The sequence below is a fragment of the Coffea arabica genome, chromosome 2c (assembly GCF_036785885.1).
Source record: "Coffea arabica cultivar ET-39 chromosome 2c, Coffea Arabica ET-39 HiFi, whole genome shotgun sequence".
Lineage (NCBI taxonomy): Eukaryota > Viridiplantae > Streptophyta > Magnoliopsida > Gentianales > Rubiaceae > Coffea > Coffea arabica.
In genome coordinates this window covers 6310868-6323819 of record NC_092312.1, presented here as the reverse complement: position 1 = coordinate 6323819, position 12952 = coordinate 6310868, and the positions used below count along the sequence as shown (strand labels likewise).

The 12952-nt window shown below is 34.5% G+C and overlaps 1 protein-coding gene across 9 annotated transcripts; it reads right to left on the bottom strand.

Moving 5' to 3' along the window:
- Positions 1 to 331: 331 nt before the first annotated feature.
- Positions 332 to 7295, bottom strand: LOC113725451 (actin-related protein 5-like). 9 transcript variants are annotated; one of them, XM_072073908.1, is made up of 12 exons: positions 6948 to 7295; positions 6763 to 6833; positions 5917 to 6041; positions 5017 to 5061; positions 4252 to 4354; positions 3884 to 3996; positions 2644 to 2753; positions 2461 to 2551; positions 1949 to 2380; positions 1618 to 1745; positions 1161 to 1503; positions 332 to 1067 (listed from the first exon to the last, which is right to left on the bottom strand). In XM_072073908.1, exons 1-12 carry the CDS (start codon positions 7046 to 7048, stop codon positions 567 to 569), a joined length of 2163 nt encoding a protein of 720 aa, XP_071930009.1. In that variant the 5' UTR covers positions 7049 to 7295; the 3' UTR covers positions 332 to 566. The 9 variants fall into 9 exon arrangements, with proteins under 9 accessions (XP_071930009.1, XP_027104403.2, XP_071930010.1 ...); XM_027248602.2 differs by having other exon boundaries at positions 3884 to 3993; XM_072073909.1 differs by having other exon boundaries at positions 6763 to 6825.
- Between the last annotated feature and the right edge of the window lie 5657 nt (positions 7296 to 12952).

Genomic DNA, 12952 nt, shown 5'->3' with positions numbered 1-12952 from the left:
TACATTCATCTGTCGTACAATTATTATCCTCATAAAGAGATTATGACATCTCGTATTATTATTATTATTATTATTATTATCAAGGTCTTGTTTCTTTAAAGTGGATTTGAAAGGAAAAATAATTTTGATGAAAATAGACGTATGAACGTGACATGCATCTAACTAGCAATTCAATGTTTAAATGTGATACACATCTAACCATGATATAATATATATTGTTAGTGTATATAAAATTAACTTTAAAAAATATAACTTCAACGATCTATCAAAATAGCACTGTAAAATTAATAATAAATTAATCAAGTGCAAGAGGGAGGCAGAACCTGGCAGATTAATCACGAGGCTACGGAAGTACTTCGTATATTATATCCGGGACAACTACAAAAGTTCCCTACTAGTTCATCAATGAGCAGAGCCGGACAGCTCGGAGAATTCAGATGCATCAATCTATACCCATAAATATATAGATGAATGGTGTAAAATAGCAAATTCCCAAGTTATGAGCACTTCTCAATAGCACCAAGCCAAGGAAGCCCCTAACAATATATAAAGTTCATCTACAACAATCAAAGTGTGTAGTTGAATTGATATCTCCGCAACCAATCTTCGCCCTTTTCATAGTAATCCGTCCTACTAAATGTCTGATTGGGGAATTGCATGGCAGCAGCATAAACAGAAGCTCCACGCCATGCATCAAGACTTGGATCTGATGCTCTGACAACTGTTATAGGTGTTCCACATGGCCTAATCATCCTAATCCCAGCTTCCAAGCGCTCAGCCATTCCCGGGTATTGACAGCTCCCACCAGTCATAAGGATTGATTTTGTTATTTTCTCTTCCAACCCTTGGTTCTTACACGGCAACCTTCTTATTGATACCCCAGCCATCTCATCCAGCCCTGACTGATCTATCCCAATTAAGTTGGGCTGGAACAGAACCTCAGGGCACCGGAATCTTTCTACTCCTAGAATGAGCTGGAAGTCTTCCTTAGTTAGAGGACGAAATCGTGGCGGCTCCGCAGTTGAGGATCCTGACTCTGCTTTGGGAAAAAATGTCGGATCTATTTCCTGTACAGATATGACAGGCAAAAATGGATGAAATTGCTAAAAGAAATATCTGTAAGAACGCACAAGGACGTGAGATCTAAAAAAATCACAAACCCGCAGTCTTGAAGAGACGCGAGCAAGGTCTGCTTCATCCTCATTTGACTTCTCATCTTCTTCATCATCATCTCTACTCATTAGCTTGTAAAGTTGCCAATCTTCATCTTTGATACCAAAAGTGTCCTCGCCCTTCCCTCGATCAAATGCAGCTGTTGTCAGGAGGCGCATCCTTTCTCTTTGAGCAGCATTCAATCTTTCACCACGGCCCACACCTCCAGAACCATTTTGGTTCCCATTTGTGTTGTTGCCATTTGTCTTCAAGCGTTTTCGCTGCTCCACTTTCTCAGAAAGCTCTCGGTATTTAGCACGTAAATCCTCCAAATAACGTTCTGGGTTCTCTCTACATTCAGAAGCAAAGCATAATGTAATAATAATACAACGTAAAAGAGACTACATATCTACAATATCATCAAGCAATGATTAGACAAGTTAAGATTGCTTATCAAAAACATACAAGCGCTTTTCCTCCTCCAATTTCATTTGCTTTTCTCTTTCTAATTCCTCTTCAATCCGCTTCTGTTTAGCTCGTTGCCTGGCCTCAGTTGTGGATTTGAGAAACAACTGCTTCCTTTTTTCTTTAAGCTGCCATGGAAACAAGAGTGCAAAATTTAAATTTCTGAAAGTTACGAACAGAATATGAAAACCATACTGTGGTTCCAATTTAGCAGCCATTCACTGGTCTTGTATCTTATTTAACTAGGAATTGCTGTGCAGTAGAAAATACCAAAATCAACAGAAACTATAAAACAAAGATCTGTTAGAACACTTGGAATCGGAACACACACCTGCTCCGGTGTCAGCACATCATCAGGCACATTGACAAGATTATACTTGTCAGCCGTGGAAGCGTCCATCTTCTCCTCAGTTTCAACTTGTTCACCCTTCGCTTTGCGTAAAGATTGTATTGCCTTTGCCAGATTAGATTCTATTTCCTGTTTAGAGGCATAGCCAGTCTCTCTGAGAAATGCAGGAACATTATTCTCTTCAACCTGCTTGAGCTGCTTTAAGAGGAATTCCAAACCTCTAATGTCATTTTCAAGCTCATTAATTCGAGAGGACCTCTTTGCTTCAGCCATCTCCCTTAGTCTTTGACCCTGTCTCTCCTTTAGAGCTGCCTTTCTAGCTAACTCTTCTTCTGAAGGTTGTTCTTCCACTGGTGCTGGAGTCCAAGGAAGCTGCCAGCACCTGGTCTTTTCTTCAGCTTCTTTAGCCCCTTTCTGTTACAAGAATTGCTTAGATGATTGCAAAAGCAAAGCAGAGTAGTTGCAGACAAGTCAAAAAGACCAAACTACACTACCTTAAATATTCGGACTTCTGATGTATAATCTGGTGCAATGTAACAGTGTTCCATCTTAAGGTCTTCAACTTTTTCCCATGTGAGCTTAGAACTGTTTGAAAAAAATAAGCGATCAAGACTAAAAAAACAAATGAAGAAAAGTTTCAATTGCATTTACAGAGGGATCGGCATTCTCAAGCTTACATGTGATGGGGATATTTAAGTGAGAGAAGCTGCTTCAGATAATCGGTAACATGGTATCCACCAACATTAGTTCGGCAACATGCTTCGTAAGCAGGTTCTCCATTTATGAACTGTGATAGGAAAAATGGATAAGAATTCAAACTTACACATATACATTGTAGACCATCGCAAGTTGTTAAGGTGCAGTACTTCATATAACACTAGGATAAGTATCAGAGACTGAATACATTAACTGGTATTACATGCAGGTGTTAATGTTTCACTTTGTTATTCTGGCTTCATAATTCCCCGCAGTAAACCATTGCTCAGCTGTCAAACATTCCCAGTCCCCAGTGAGAAGGATGCTGCTCAATTTGGTTCATAGCTCAGTGATTCATCTTCTTCTAGCTTGAGCCTTAAAGAAGCATCTTAAGCTGGTTATAAGCAATCCTGGGCTAAAATATTATATTCAAGGCACTACATATGCCAAACACCAAACTCTGCAAACCTTGCACCACAAATAATCTCGAGCAATCCATCCCAGACCTTTGGTTGCAGGGGTGTAGGGGAGGACCACCACCCTACTTATCCAAGATATTACCTTTCCACCCCTTGAAAATTTGGAATTCTTCAAACTACTCCTTTACAAAACTAAAGTATTGCCCCCGTAGAGTTTGAGAATATTTATCACAAGTCAATTATAGGTTGCCCACTAAAAGTAAAATTTCAGCATCCACCTATGAGCAACATGTGAACTACCTGATGCTGTACTTGGCTGAATCCATGATGCCAAGCTCAAGCTTAGGTGTTTGGCTGGTTTGTAGGACAGGCCTACAGGTTGTGCATATCCAACAAATACTTCGGCAAATACAGATAGATAACTAATTCTTTAATAGGTCATAGGCAAAGCATATTTGTGTTGATCTACAAAAATTTAATGGCAAAATTCATGAAATTATTAAGCATGGGTGTACCCTACATGCACAACATGTTTCTTCCAGAAGAACATAATTTATTCCATGTAGGTCTTTTCATACTTAATACCAATAGTAGTCTCAGTGGCACCAGATCAAGATAGTGACTTGGTATGGCACTGAACTTCAGAATAAACTAACCTAACCTTTAATGGAACAGCAAAAGAATTGTGGCAGTGACGCATAGTTGAGATTTGTGATGGTTATGTTTCTGTACTCAATGCTCCATGTAATTGGAATTATCCACAAAATCACTATGAACTTCAATAAAAACAAGTGAAGCATACCGGAATAGCATGACTAGTCATAAATCCTGAGCAAATTGCAAGACCATCACTATTACATATTCCAAGTTGTTGGTTGTACTTGTAGCTGAATGCGGCATCGACACCAAATGCTGCTAAAGGGAAAGTAAAAAGTAAGTGATACATTAAAATAGCAACAGTCCAAGCACTCATGGCATCAGACCATATAAAATGAGAAATACAAGTACAATATGCTGTGACCATGGTGTGTCAATCATGCTACATCCATAAAAAGATAAAACATGCAGTTGACAATAATATTAAGGGTTTGCATCCCTGTTTCATAGTCAAACTAAAATATTTGCCCAAACAAGCAGAAGCTTCAGTTAACTAACAATTGGCAAGCATACCTATTGAAGGAACTCCATAAGACTCAAAAAGAAGTTCTGCCATTCTACAACGAGACTGGATAGGATTGCAAGCACACTCAGTGATCAAAACAGGATGGTCAATCTGTTCTGCCATCAAATCAACTACATGAATATTACCAATGCTGATATCTAAAATCAAGAAATTCAGGAATCAAATATGAAGTGATAAATATTGCAAACAACATAAATGAAGTCAGACATGTATAAGCTGCACAAAAATAAACATGAAGAAATGAATCAAATTGACATAAAAAGCTTATTCTAAACCACAGAATTTTTGGGATGTCAAACATTGCCTGCTTGAACTTGCAAAGAAAGCTTGTAAGTTCTTTAAAGAGATCAATGAAGACATTCAATGCTTTGAGCCCACAGTATTTACCTCAGTTATATATAAAGTGCAAATCGGAATCTCAACTGCTTATATGAACAGTTGACTTTTGACACGCAAAAAATCAACACGAAACATTTGGTCTGTACGAAATGTCACAAAAGTTTAATAAGTAAAACTAGGGGGGATGAACGCAATGACAAACAGATCTCCAAGAATAAAGCTACTATCTATTCACGCAATACAACATAAATAGCTTTGCAAGCAAAACTGAATAATCACATAAAAATATGACGACAGTAAGAAAAACCAGCAGCTTCCGAATTGATAAACCTCGCATTGCATTTTACATCAGATCACACCAAAAATAACTTTGATATAGCTGAGTAAAGAATTGAAAGGTGATGTAGCAGTACCTGCGACTGATCAGCACCTAATCGATCAAAACCGAAGTCAAGAATCTATACATACAAGAAAAAACACACAACTCAGCAACTTGATCTGTGAACATAAAGGAGATGTAAGAAACAAAGATGTTTCAGTTTCCAATCAATGCAAAATAGCATCATACAAACATGTTGAAGATAACTTGATGGAACATATTAAAATATCCAAAAATTTGGATTAACGAAAAGCTGAACAAATAAAAGGAAAATTACATTATGTATCATGTATTCTGCCTTATTCTACATTCATCTACAGCCCCCAATCAGACTTTCTTTGTTCTGTTAAACTTTACATTTTGTAAGATGTACAATTGCTATAACTGAAGCTAAGCGTTTAGGCATTAATTAGTCAGTTCAGACTTGTATAAAGAGTAAGGTGGATTTCAGAGGAAACTGCTTGAATATCAAACATACTGCTTATATGACCTCAGGTAATATTATATAAAGCAGTAAGAGGCTAGAATGATTTGGGGCTTTTGTATGCTTAACAAACTCCAAAGATTGGTATATGGCTAGTAAACACTCATAAAATCAAGATGGTAATTCACTGAGAAAATTTCTACAAAATGACAGATGTAAGTTTTGTGATGCAGATTGAGAAAGCAAGTTATTAATATGTAACACATAACACATGCTTCTTAGGAGTCTAACAAAGTACCGACTTTTAGTATCTCATTATTGACAGGGTGAAAGTAACTGCTAACTGTGTGACGCATATGGACACAGAGGGCGTGCTTTCTATCCTATTAGAATTATGAAACAAGTTGATCACCATTCTACAGTAAAGAGTATTCATTGGAGAATATAGAGTGAAAAGTTTCAGCAAGGTAACTTGAAACCCATTTACTACTCAAAATTAATGAAACTTACATATTCCATTATCTCAAACTGATACACGACATTGCCATCAAAAGCCGAACGAGGTCCTGAACGTGTGCAATCAAAATATCTTAGTAGCGCTGGGTTATGATCACTAACAACTGTGACTGTTTCACCTGCATTAGAAAGAATGCAGAAAAAACTTTTAATTGATGTAAAATCAAATTATAAAGAAGTAGAAGTTCGGAACTACGTGTAGATTCAAACATGTGAAGCTACCATTTTGAACCCATGAGTCCAAAATCTCTGCAATCTAAAACATGTGAATGCAGAGGTTTTGTTCTTTCCATTCAGATCATAAATTATAGGTTGAGTGGAACAGGAAAGACCACAAATGTAAATACATAAATCATTTGACTGTATTAATTACACTCAAATCTAGTGCTCCAGCAAAAACAAAGAAGCAGATATACTGCGCCCTCGTGCAATTACAGGAATAATAATAATAAAAATAAAACTGAAAGAATTCAATTACAGGAGATCACCAAAAATTGAGGGTGGAAGACATTTGAAGCTCGTTCATCTTAATCAAAAATCAAAACTTTGGTAAAAGAAGTTTGGTATGCACATGACCCATAAATTTTTGCTTATGTTGAACGAGTATATAAAAGAGATATCTAGCCTACCCGTTAAAAACAAGTTTTCCATCATTCATGTCATGCTCAAATTAAAAAAAAAAACCAAGAAGAAGAAGAAGATGGGGGAAAAATCTAGCACAATGGTATATTCAGTTCAAATCCAACTTCAGAGGCAGGGAGATTAACATTGGCATAATGCCGAAAAATTACACTAGTGAAAATTACAAATATATGTGAATATATGTATATCAAGAGATACCAGTGGTTTTATGGCGAGGCCTCTGAACAATGTTCCGGAATATAACCCGAGGCTCATCCTCCCCTGCCCAGCTATCACCAGACCAAATCATAATTGAAGGATGTAATTTATCGGTAATTTTATCAAAACACAACTTCACAACGCAAATTAATCTAAGCGAACCAAAGAATTAGGGCTTTTGTTACCCAATGCGGAAATATGAACCGCCATTGTCGATGACGATGGGGACAGTTGAATCGAACTGGGTGTAATCCGTCTGCCTCTCTATCTTCGATATGAATGGCATTTTTCTTTCCTTTTCTTTTTTGGTGGTATTTACTGTAGATGTGGCGGGTGAACCCTAGTTACTTTCCCACCTCAACTGCAAATGGTGAAGAGGTTTTATTGCAGAGAAAGAAGAACCTTTTTTCATGAAGCGGCTTTCCTAGCGTCTACCTGGTGAGGGCGGACCGGTTCAGCTCTGCGTCCATCCCTCCTCCAAGTTTACCAGTTTAATTGAACCGGCTAAGTTACATTGGAACGCCTCCGGATTGAAGATTATTTGGAATAATTTTTTTAAAAATATTTTTTGACATAATATATATAATATTAAAAAATAATTAAAAATATATTTATAATGTAAACAGATAAATTTGTGTAAATAATTTCTTATTAAAATATGGACTGGAGTAAATTTCTAGAACTCTAATCGAAATACACATTTTTTAAATCGGATGGACAGGAGTAGAATTCTAGAACTATAATGGTGAATTAATAAATTCGAGTTATTTAACGTTTACGTTTTTGCATAAATTCTTGTGGCACATGCAATAGCACTTTGCATGAAGCGTGAAATTAGAATGGAAGTTTTTTTTTTTTTTTTTTTTAAGCATAGAATGGAAGAACGTTTACTACAATCTCAAACGCAGAGAATTTTTTTTTTTTTTTTTTTAAAGATCAATGTGCAACCAATTGCATGAGTTACCTCTAACGTTGATTTTATTTTTTAACCCAATTTAAATATAATTTGTTTATTTCAATAACTTTATAAGCAATTTCATTGCAGTGAGAAATAAACTCTAATGTTGATTTATTTTTTAATCGAATTTAATATAATTTTTTTATTTCAATAACTTTATAAGCAATCTCATTGACCTGAGAAATAAATAACAAAAAAAGAAGTTTGAGGATACAGATAAATTGTGATATTTAAACTAAAGGTATTTATAACTTGCATCAATCCCATTTTATTTGTTTATGCTTGCACAAAACCATCACTTTTGTTGCAGTACAAATTTTCACTAAACAATCTAGTATATTTTAGTGCAAAATACTAAATGATCTTGTTTTGCAATAGAAAATGTTTACTCACGTATTAGAAATTTTGACCAATACGTGAACTAGTTGGCCTTTCTGATTGAACTCATCAATTCATTTCCAAACCACAAGTCAACTTACCTGCCATTATCACTGGATGGAGCAAAACACATCTTTCAACCATCTTTTATCTTACATATATTTTATTTAAAAAGTGATACAATATTTTTTTAAAAAAAATATTTCAAATAATCTACTATCCAAACACACTTCCTAAATTATTTTGGAAAAAAATCAAAATAGATCCTAAACTTTATTATGAGTTGATTTAATAAGTGTTGATCCTATGTCGAAAAGTTTATTTCTCAAGCAATTGCTTTCTTAAAATAGAATAATTTCATCAAATTGAGATTTCATATTTTTGATAGAGAACATTTGATGTGTGCATAAAGGGTTAAATGTTGTAGTATAATACAAGTATTTACTAGTATTAACAACCTTTTACTATTTAAATTAAGTATTTACTCTTGACATGCTTTGTTTTCAATGGTCTTCTATCTTTCCAACAAATCTTTGTTGACTAATGACTTCCTTCAGCAAACCAGGGCCGGTCCAATATCACAAAGTTTAATCAGTTGCCAAAACAATCCGGTAGACCAAAAAGGAAACGATCCTTGGCCCAGTAGTGCGAATTCGGCCACTTGTTGAAAGCATTACCAAGCCCGTTTGGTCTGTTTCTTTGGGAGTTCCCGGAGAAAAATTATATGCCTGTGTTTGGATGGAAATTCTATTTCAAATAATATTTTATTTGCACAACAAACGTAATTCTTAATTAATTTCTTAAAATTTTATCAACCATTTTTTTATCTTACATATATCACATTTTAATAATTTTTTTTTTGTCAATTGTCACTTTATTTATAGTATCCTACACTATTATATAATCTAAGGAGGAGATCCAACTGGGTCTACGGGGGTCGATGGGGATTGAACCACCACCGGACCAAACGGATACACTACGCATCTGTCTGAATTTTTTTCAAGAAGCCACTTAATATGACAATTGATTGAAGGTAAATTTGAATGGCTTAGTGGTGGCCAACAGCCCAAAGACTGGTAGTTAGTAATTATTCAAAATACAATTTCATGTACATGACAGTCAGTTCTCATTCCGATGTGCGAAGATCATTTTTGGAAAATTAAGCCAATTTTCCAAAAATTAGAAAAGCTAACCGAAAAGGCTCAACCAATTGTCAAGACTAGAATTCCCAGGATGGAAATATACTCTTATGAACATCTATTGTAAAATGTATATCATATAATACGAAAGAAAATGTATATCATATATTGTAAAATGTTTAGACCATCTGTAAAATGTTTCTCCACCCCATCATCATAAAGAAAAGTAGAAGAAGAATCCAGTTCAACCAAAAAGGCCTCCCGAGCAATCACGTCATATCAGGAGCGAAGATAAACTCGAAAGGCAAGGTGGAAAATGGAAATGAACGCGCGCCCCTCTTCAGCTTCTTCACCCTTCGAGTCGCCGTGGTGCCAAAAGTCCAAACTTTCGAGTCACTTCGTAACACCACGCGGGGTAGCATCCTCCAAAAGTAGGCACAGTCCTGAGTCCACACGAAAACGACGTTATCAGCCCTTCTTCTTACACGTGTTACCATCTATAGCCCTTAGCCTGGCCCATTAGCCCATTACTTGTTTGTTGGTCCGGCCCCATCAAAGAGAATAATTATTTATTATATCAGCTTAAGGCGACGAATAAAGTCTTATCCTTTTCATCAAATTGATCGAGCTCGCTAAAAGCCTAAAAGCAAATCCCCTCCCCAGTCCCCACTCTATAAAGTCTAAAGTCTAAGCGAGAGGTTCAGATTCGAGCCACCGCTTCCGTGCACCTTCGCGCGCTTCGTCTTGAGCCTTACGCCTTTCTTGTCTTTTGTCGTTTGCCCTCCCCCAACAATACGGCTCCCCTGCACGGTTTTTATTCCCCCTTTTATCTCTCCCTTGTTTAAAAACTTGATGATTACCTAAGTAAGGTTCCTACTCGTTAAATTGGATCCCTCCTAAGGCTTCATTTGGATAGGGAGAAAATGACAGAAAAAAAAGTATTCAAAGAGAAAGAACGGTCATTTCTTTCATTTGGGAGTTTAACAAGACAGAAGAAAAGTGAAATGAATGGATAAAAGTCTCCCTCCAATTATTGAAAATGTTTCCGCCCAAAAGTGGGAAGAAAAGGATGGAAACTTATTGGGCTCCAAAAAACATTTTTAATATGTCAAGTTTGCCCTTTAAAAGCTGATACAAAAATTTATTATTCCCAATATATCCTAAAATTGATTTCTATAAAAGCACCGCAAAGCTTTCTCGGTCATGTGTCCTGTACTTTCAATACTTCCAGCAAGTTGAGAAAACTTGGCTTTCTTCTGTTTTTCATTCATAATTCACCAAACAAATGGTATTTCTTTAATTCACCAAACAAAAGGTATTTCGTGTAATAGAAAAAATCCATAAAGAGCTGATATGTTATGGGTAATTTCTTTTTATTTTTTTACTTTCACGTATTTAATTTATGTTAAATATAAAACCTACTAGTTTTCATTTCGTAATAATATTAGTGTAACACTTTTTGAACTTGACTTAATTAAATTTATGTATTTAATATAAATTAAATGATTCAAAGTAAAATGCTCATAAATAGCTAGTATTTTATTCATCTAATGAAAGAAACTCGTAAAGAACTGGTATGTTATGGACAAATTTTTTTTACTTTCAAATACTTCATTTATATTAAATACAAAACATGCTAGTTTTCCTTTCGTAAAAATATTTGTGTAACGGCTTTTGAATTTTATTTGCAAATATTTATGTATTTAACATAAATTAAATTATTCAAAATAAAATATCCATAAAAACCTGGTACTTGACTCATGTAATAGAGAAAAACCATAAAGAGCTAGTACTTTATGGGATATTTCTTTTTTAAAAAATATTTAATTTATGTTAAATAGATAATCTATTAGGCATTTCCGACCAATATCAAAAATCATATGTCAAGAATACCTAAAAGATACTACAAGGACTTGAGGCGATTTACATGCATGCAAGAGAATCGAAGTCTAGCAAGAAATTTGTTTTATTATTCACCTTGTGGGAATGCAAATACAATTGTTTTAGAAATTTATCTTGTTCAAATATTCTATTTATAGGAACAAGAAAGCTATTTTTTGGACTTTGATTTACAAATTGAAAGGGTAAATATGTAAAATTGTATTCTCATAAAATCCTTTCTATCCATTTCTCTCCAACTCTCAAATAAGAGAAAGATATTTCTTTTCTTTTCTTTCATTAAACTCCCAAACGGAATATGCATCTTTTCCCTTCTCTTCCTTTCTTTCCTAAGCTATCTTTTCTTTTATTTTCTCTTCCTTCATAAACTCCAAAACTAAGCATAAGGTTGTGTTTGAATTGTAAATTTTTTGATATTTTTATAAAAAAATATACTATATTGATTTGATATGTATGAAGTAAAAATATAATTAAAAATATATGTTTATAAAAAAATATAGATATTTTATTAATGAAAAATCTCTTTCCAAACAAGACGTAACAAATTAATGCAATAAAATAACTTACAGGAGCACTTTATTAGTAGTTGATCATGTTGATTAAAATCGCATTTTTTCTATTTTGGCTCTCGGGGGAAATGAAAAGGTGTGTCCATTATAGTTAACTTTTTTAGTGCATTAAATAAATCAATCAACATGGCTCATAACTTATTTACAAGATACAAAGACATTCATCAACAAGAAGTTAGAATTCTCTTGAATGGAGTAAATTTTTTTTTTAAAAGAAAAGTTATCAAAAAATCTCTTTTTATCAAAAAAATCTATTCGTTTTCGTAAACATATTTTTCAATTATCTTTTTATCTCAAATATGTCAAATTGTTACATACATTTTCTACAAAAACTTCAAAAAGTTGCAATCCAAACAAACCTTATGCTTTATGGTGTCAATCATCCCTCAACTTCTTTTAAACCTTTCACTAACTTGACCCTTTATCTTGTTCTACCGTGGTGTAATTACACAATGAATGTGTTTGGATTGAGGTGATTTGAGATAAAATAATTTGCTTCACAAATTCTAATCATCTTTTTATCTTTACAATTACTTTTTTTATTTCGCATACATCACATCACAAAAAGTACTACAGTAATTATCTCAAATAAATAATCCAAATAAACATCTATCCAAACAAAAATGAAATTGATCCTTGCTTTCCGTGCAAATATTGCAAATATGGGGAAAGGAATCAGTCTAATTGTTATACTTTATATATTATTTGGTATATAATCATATTACATTGTTATATTTTTAGTAAAAAATGATGTATAAAAATAAAATACTTAACATGTATTTAGTACAATATTTATATATATATATATATACACATAAAAAATTTGAACACGATTAATAAATTGAGCAGAACTTTACAAAACACAACTACACCGACACCTTATCCGCAAATTTGCAACCACTGCCATGCAAGCGAAACGGGTCACTGCACTTGCCACTTGGTGCCCAAAGAAAGGCTGTAGCTTTTTTGTGCCACGTGGAAGCCCAGTAGGACGAAGTCACGAGTTGCTTCCACCAAAAGATTGGATGAGTCAAAATGTGTTATGCAAAGAATTACACTTAGCAGTTAAGCTTGACAGCTTCCGCAAGAAGCCATAGGCCGTATATTGCCAACCATTACTGCCACCTAAATTTTGGTCTCTGTATATATAGAGTGAGACCCTGACCCGGTTCATATCTATCCATTTTGTTTCGTTTGCAACTTTGCATACTAGCAGCTGAGCATCTTTGTTGGTTAGCCGAGAGGAT

Coding starts and splice junctions, on each gene's coding strand:
- LOC113725451 (XM_072073908.1), bottom strand. CDS start 7,048: ATGCCATTCATATCGAAGATAGAGAGGCAGACGGATTACACCCAGTTC. Junction 5,062..5,916: donor AGTTTGAGATAATGGAATAT/GTAAGTTTCATT, acceptor TTGTATGTATAG/ATTCTTGACTTCGGTTTTGA. Junction 2,381..2,460: donor CAGAAGTCCGAATATTTAAG/GTAGTGTAGTTT, acceptor TTCTTGTAACAG/AAAGGGGCTAAAGAAGCTGA.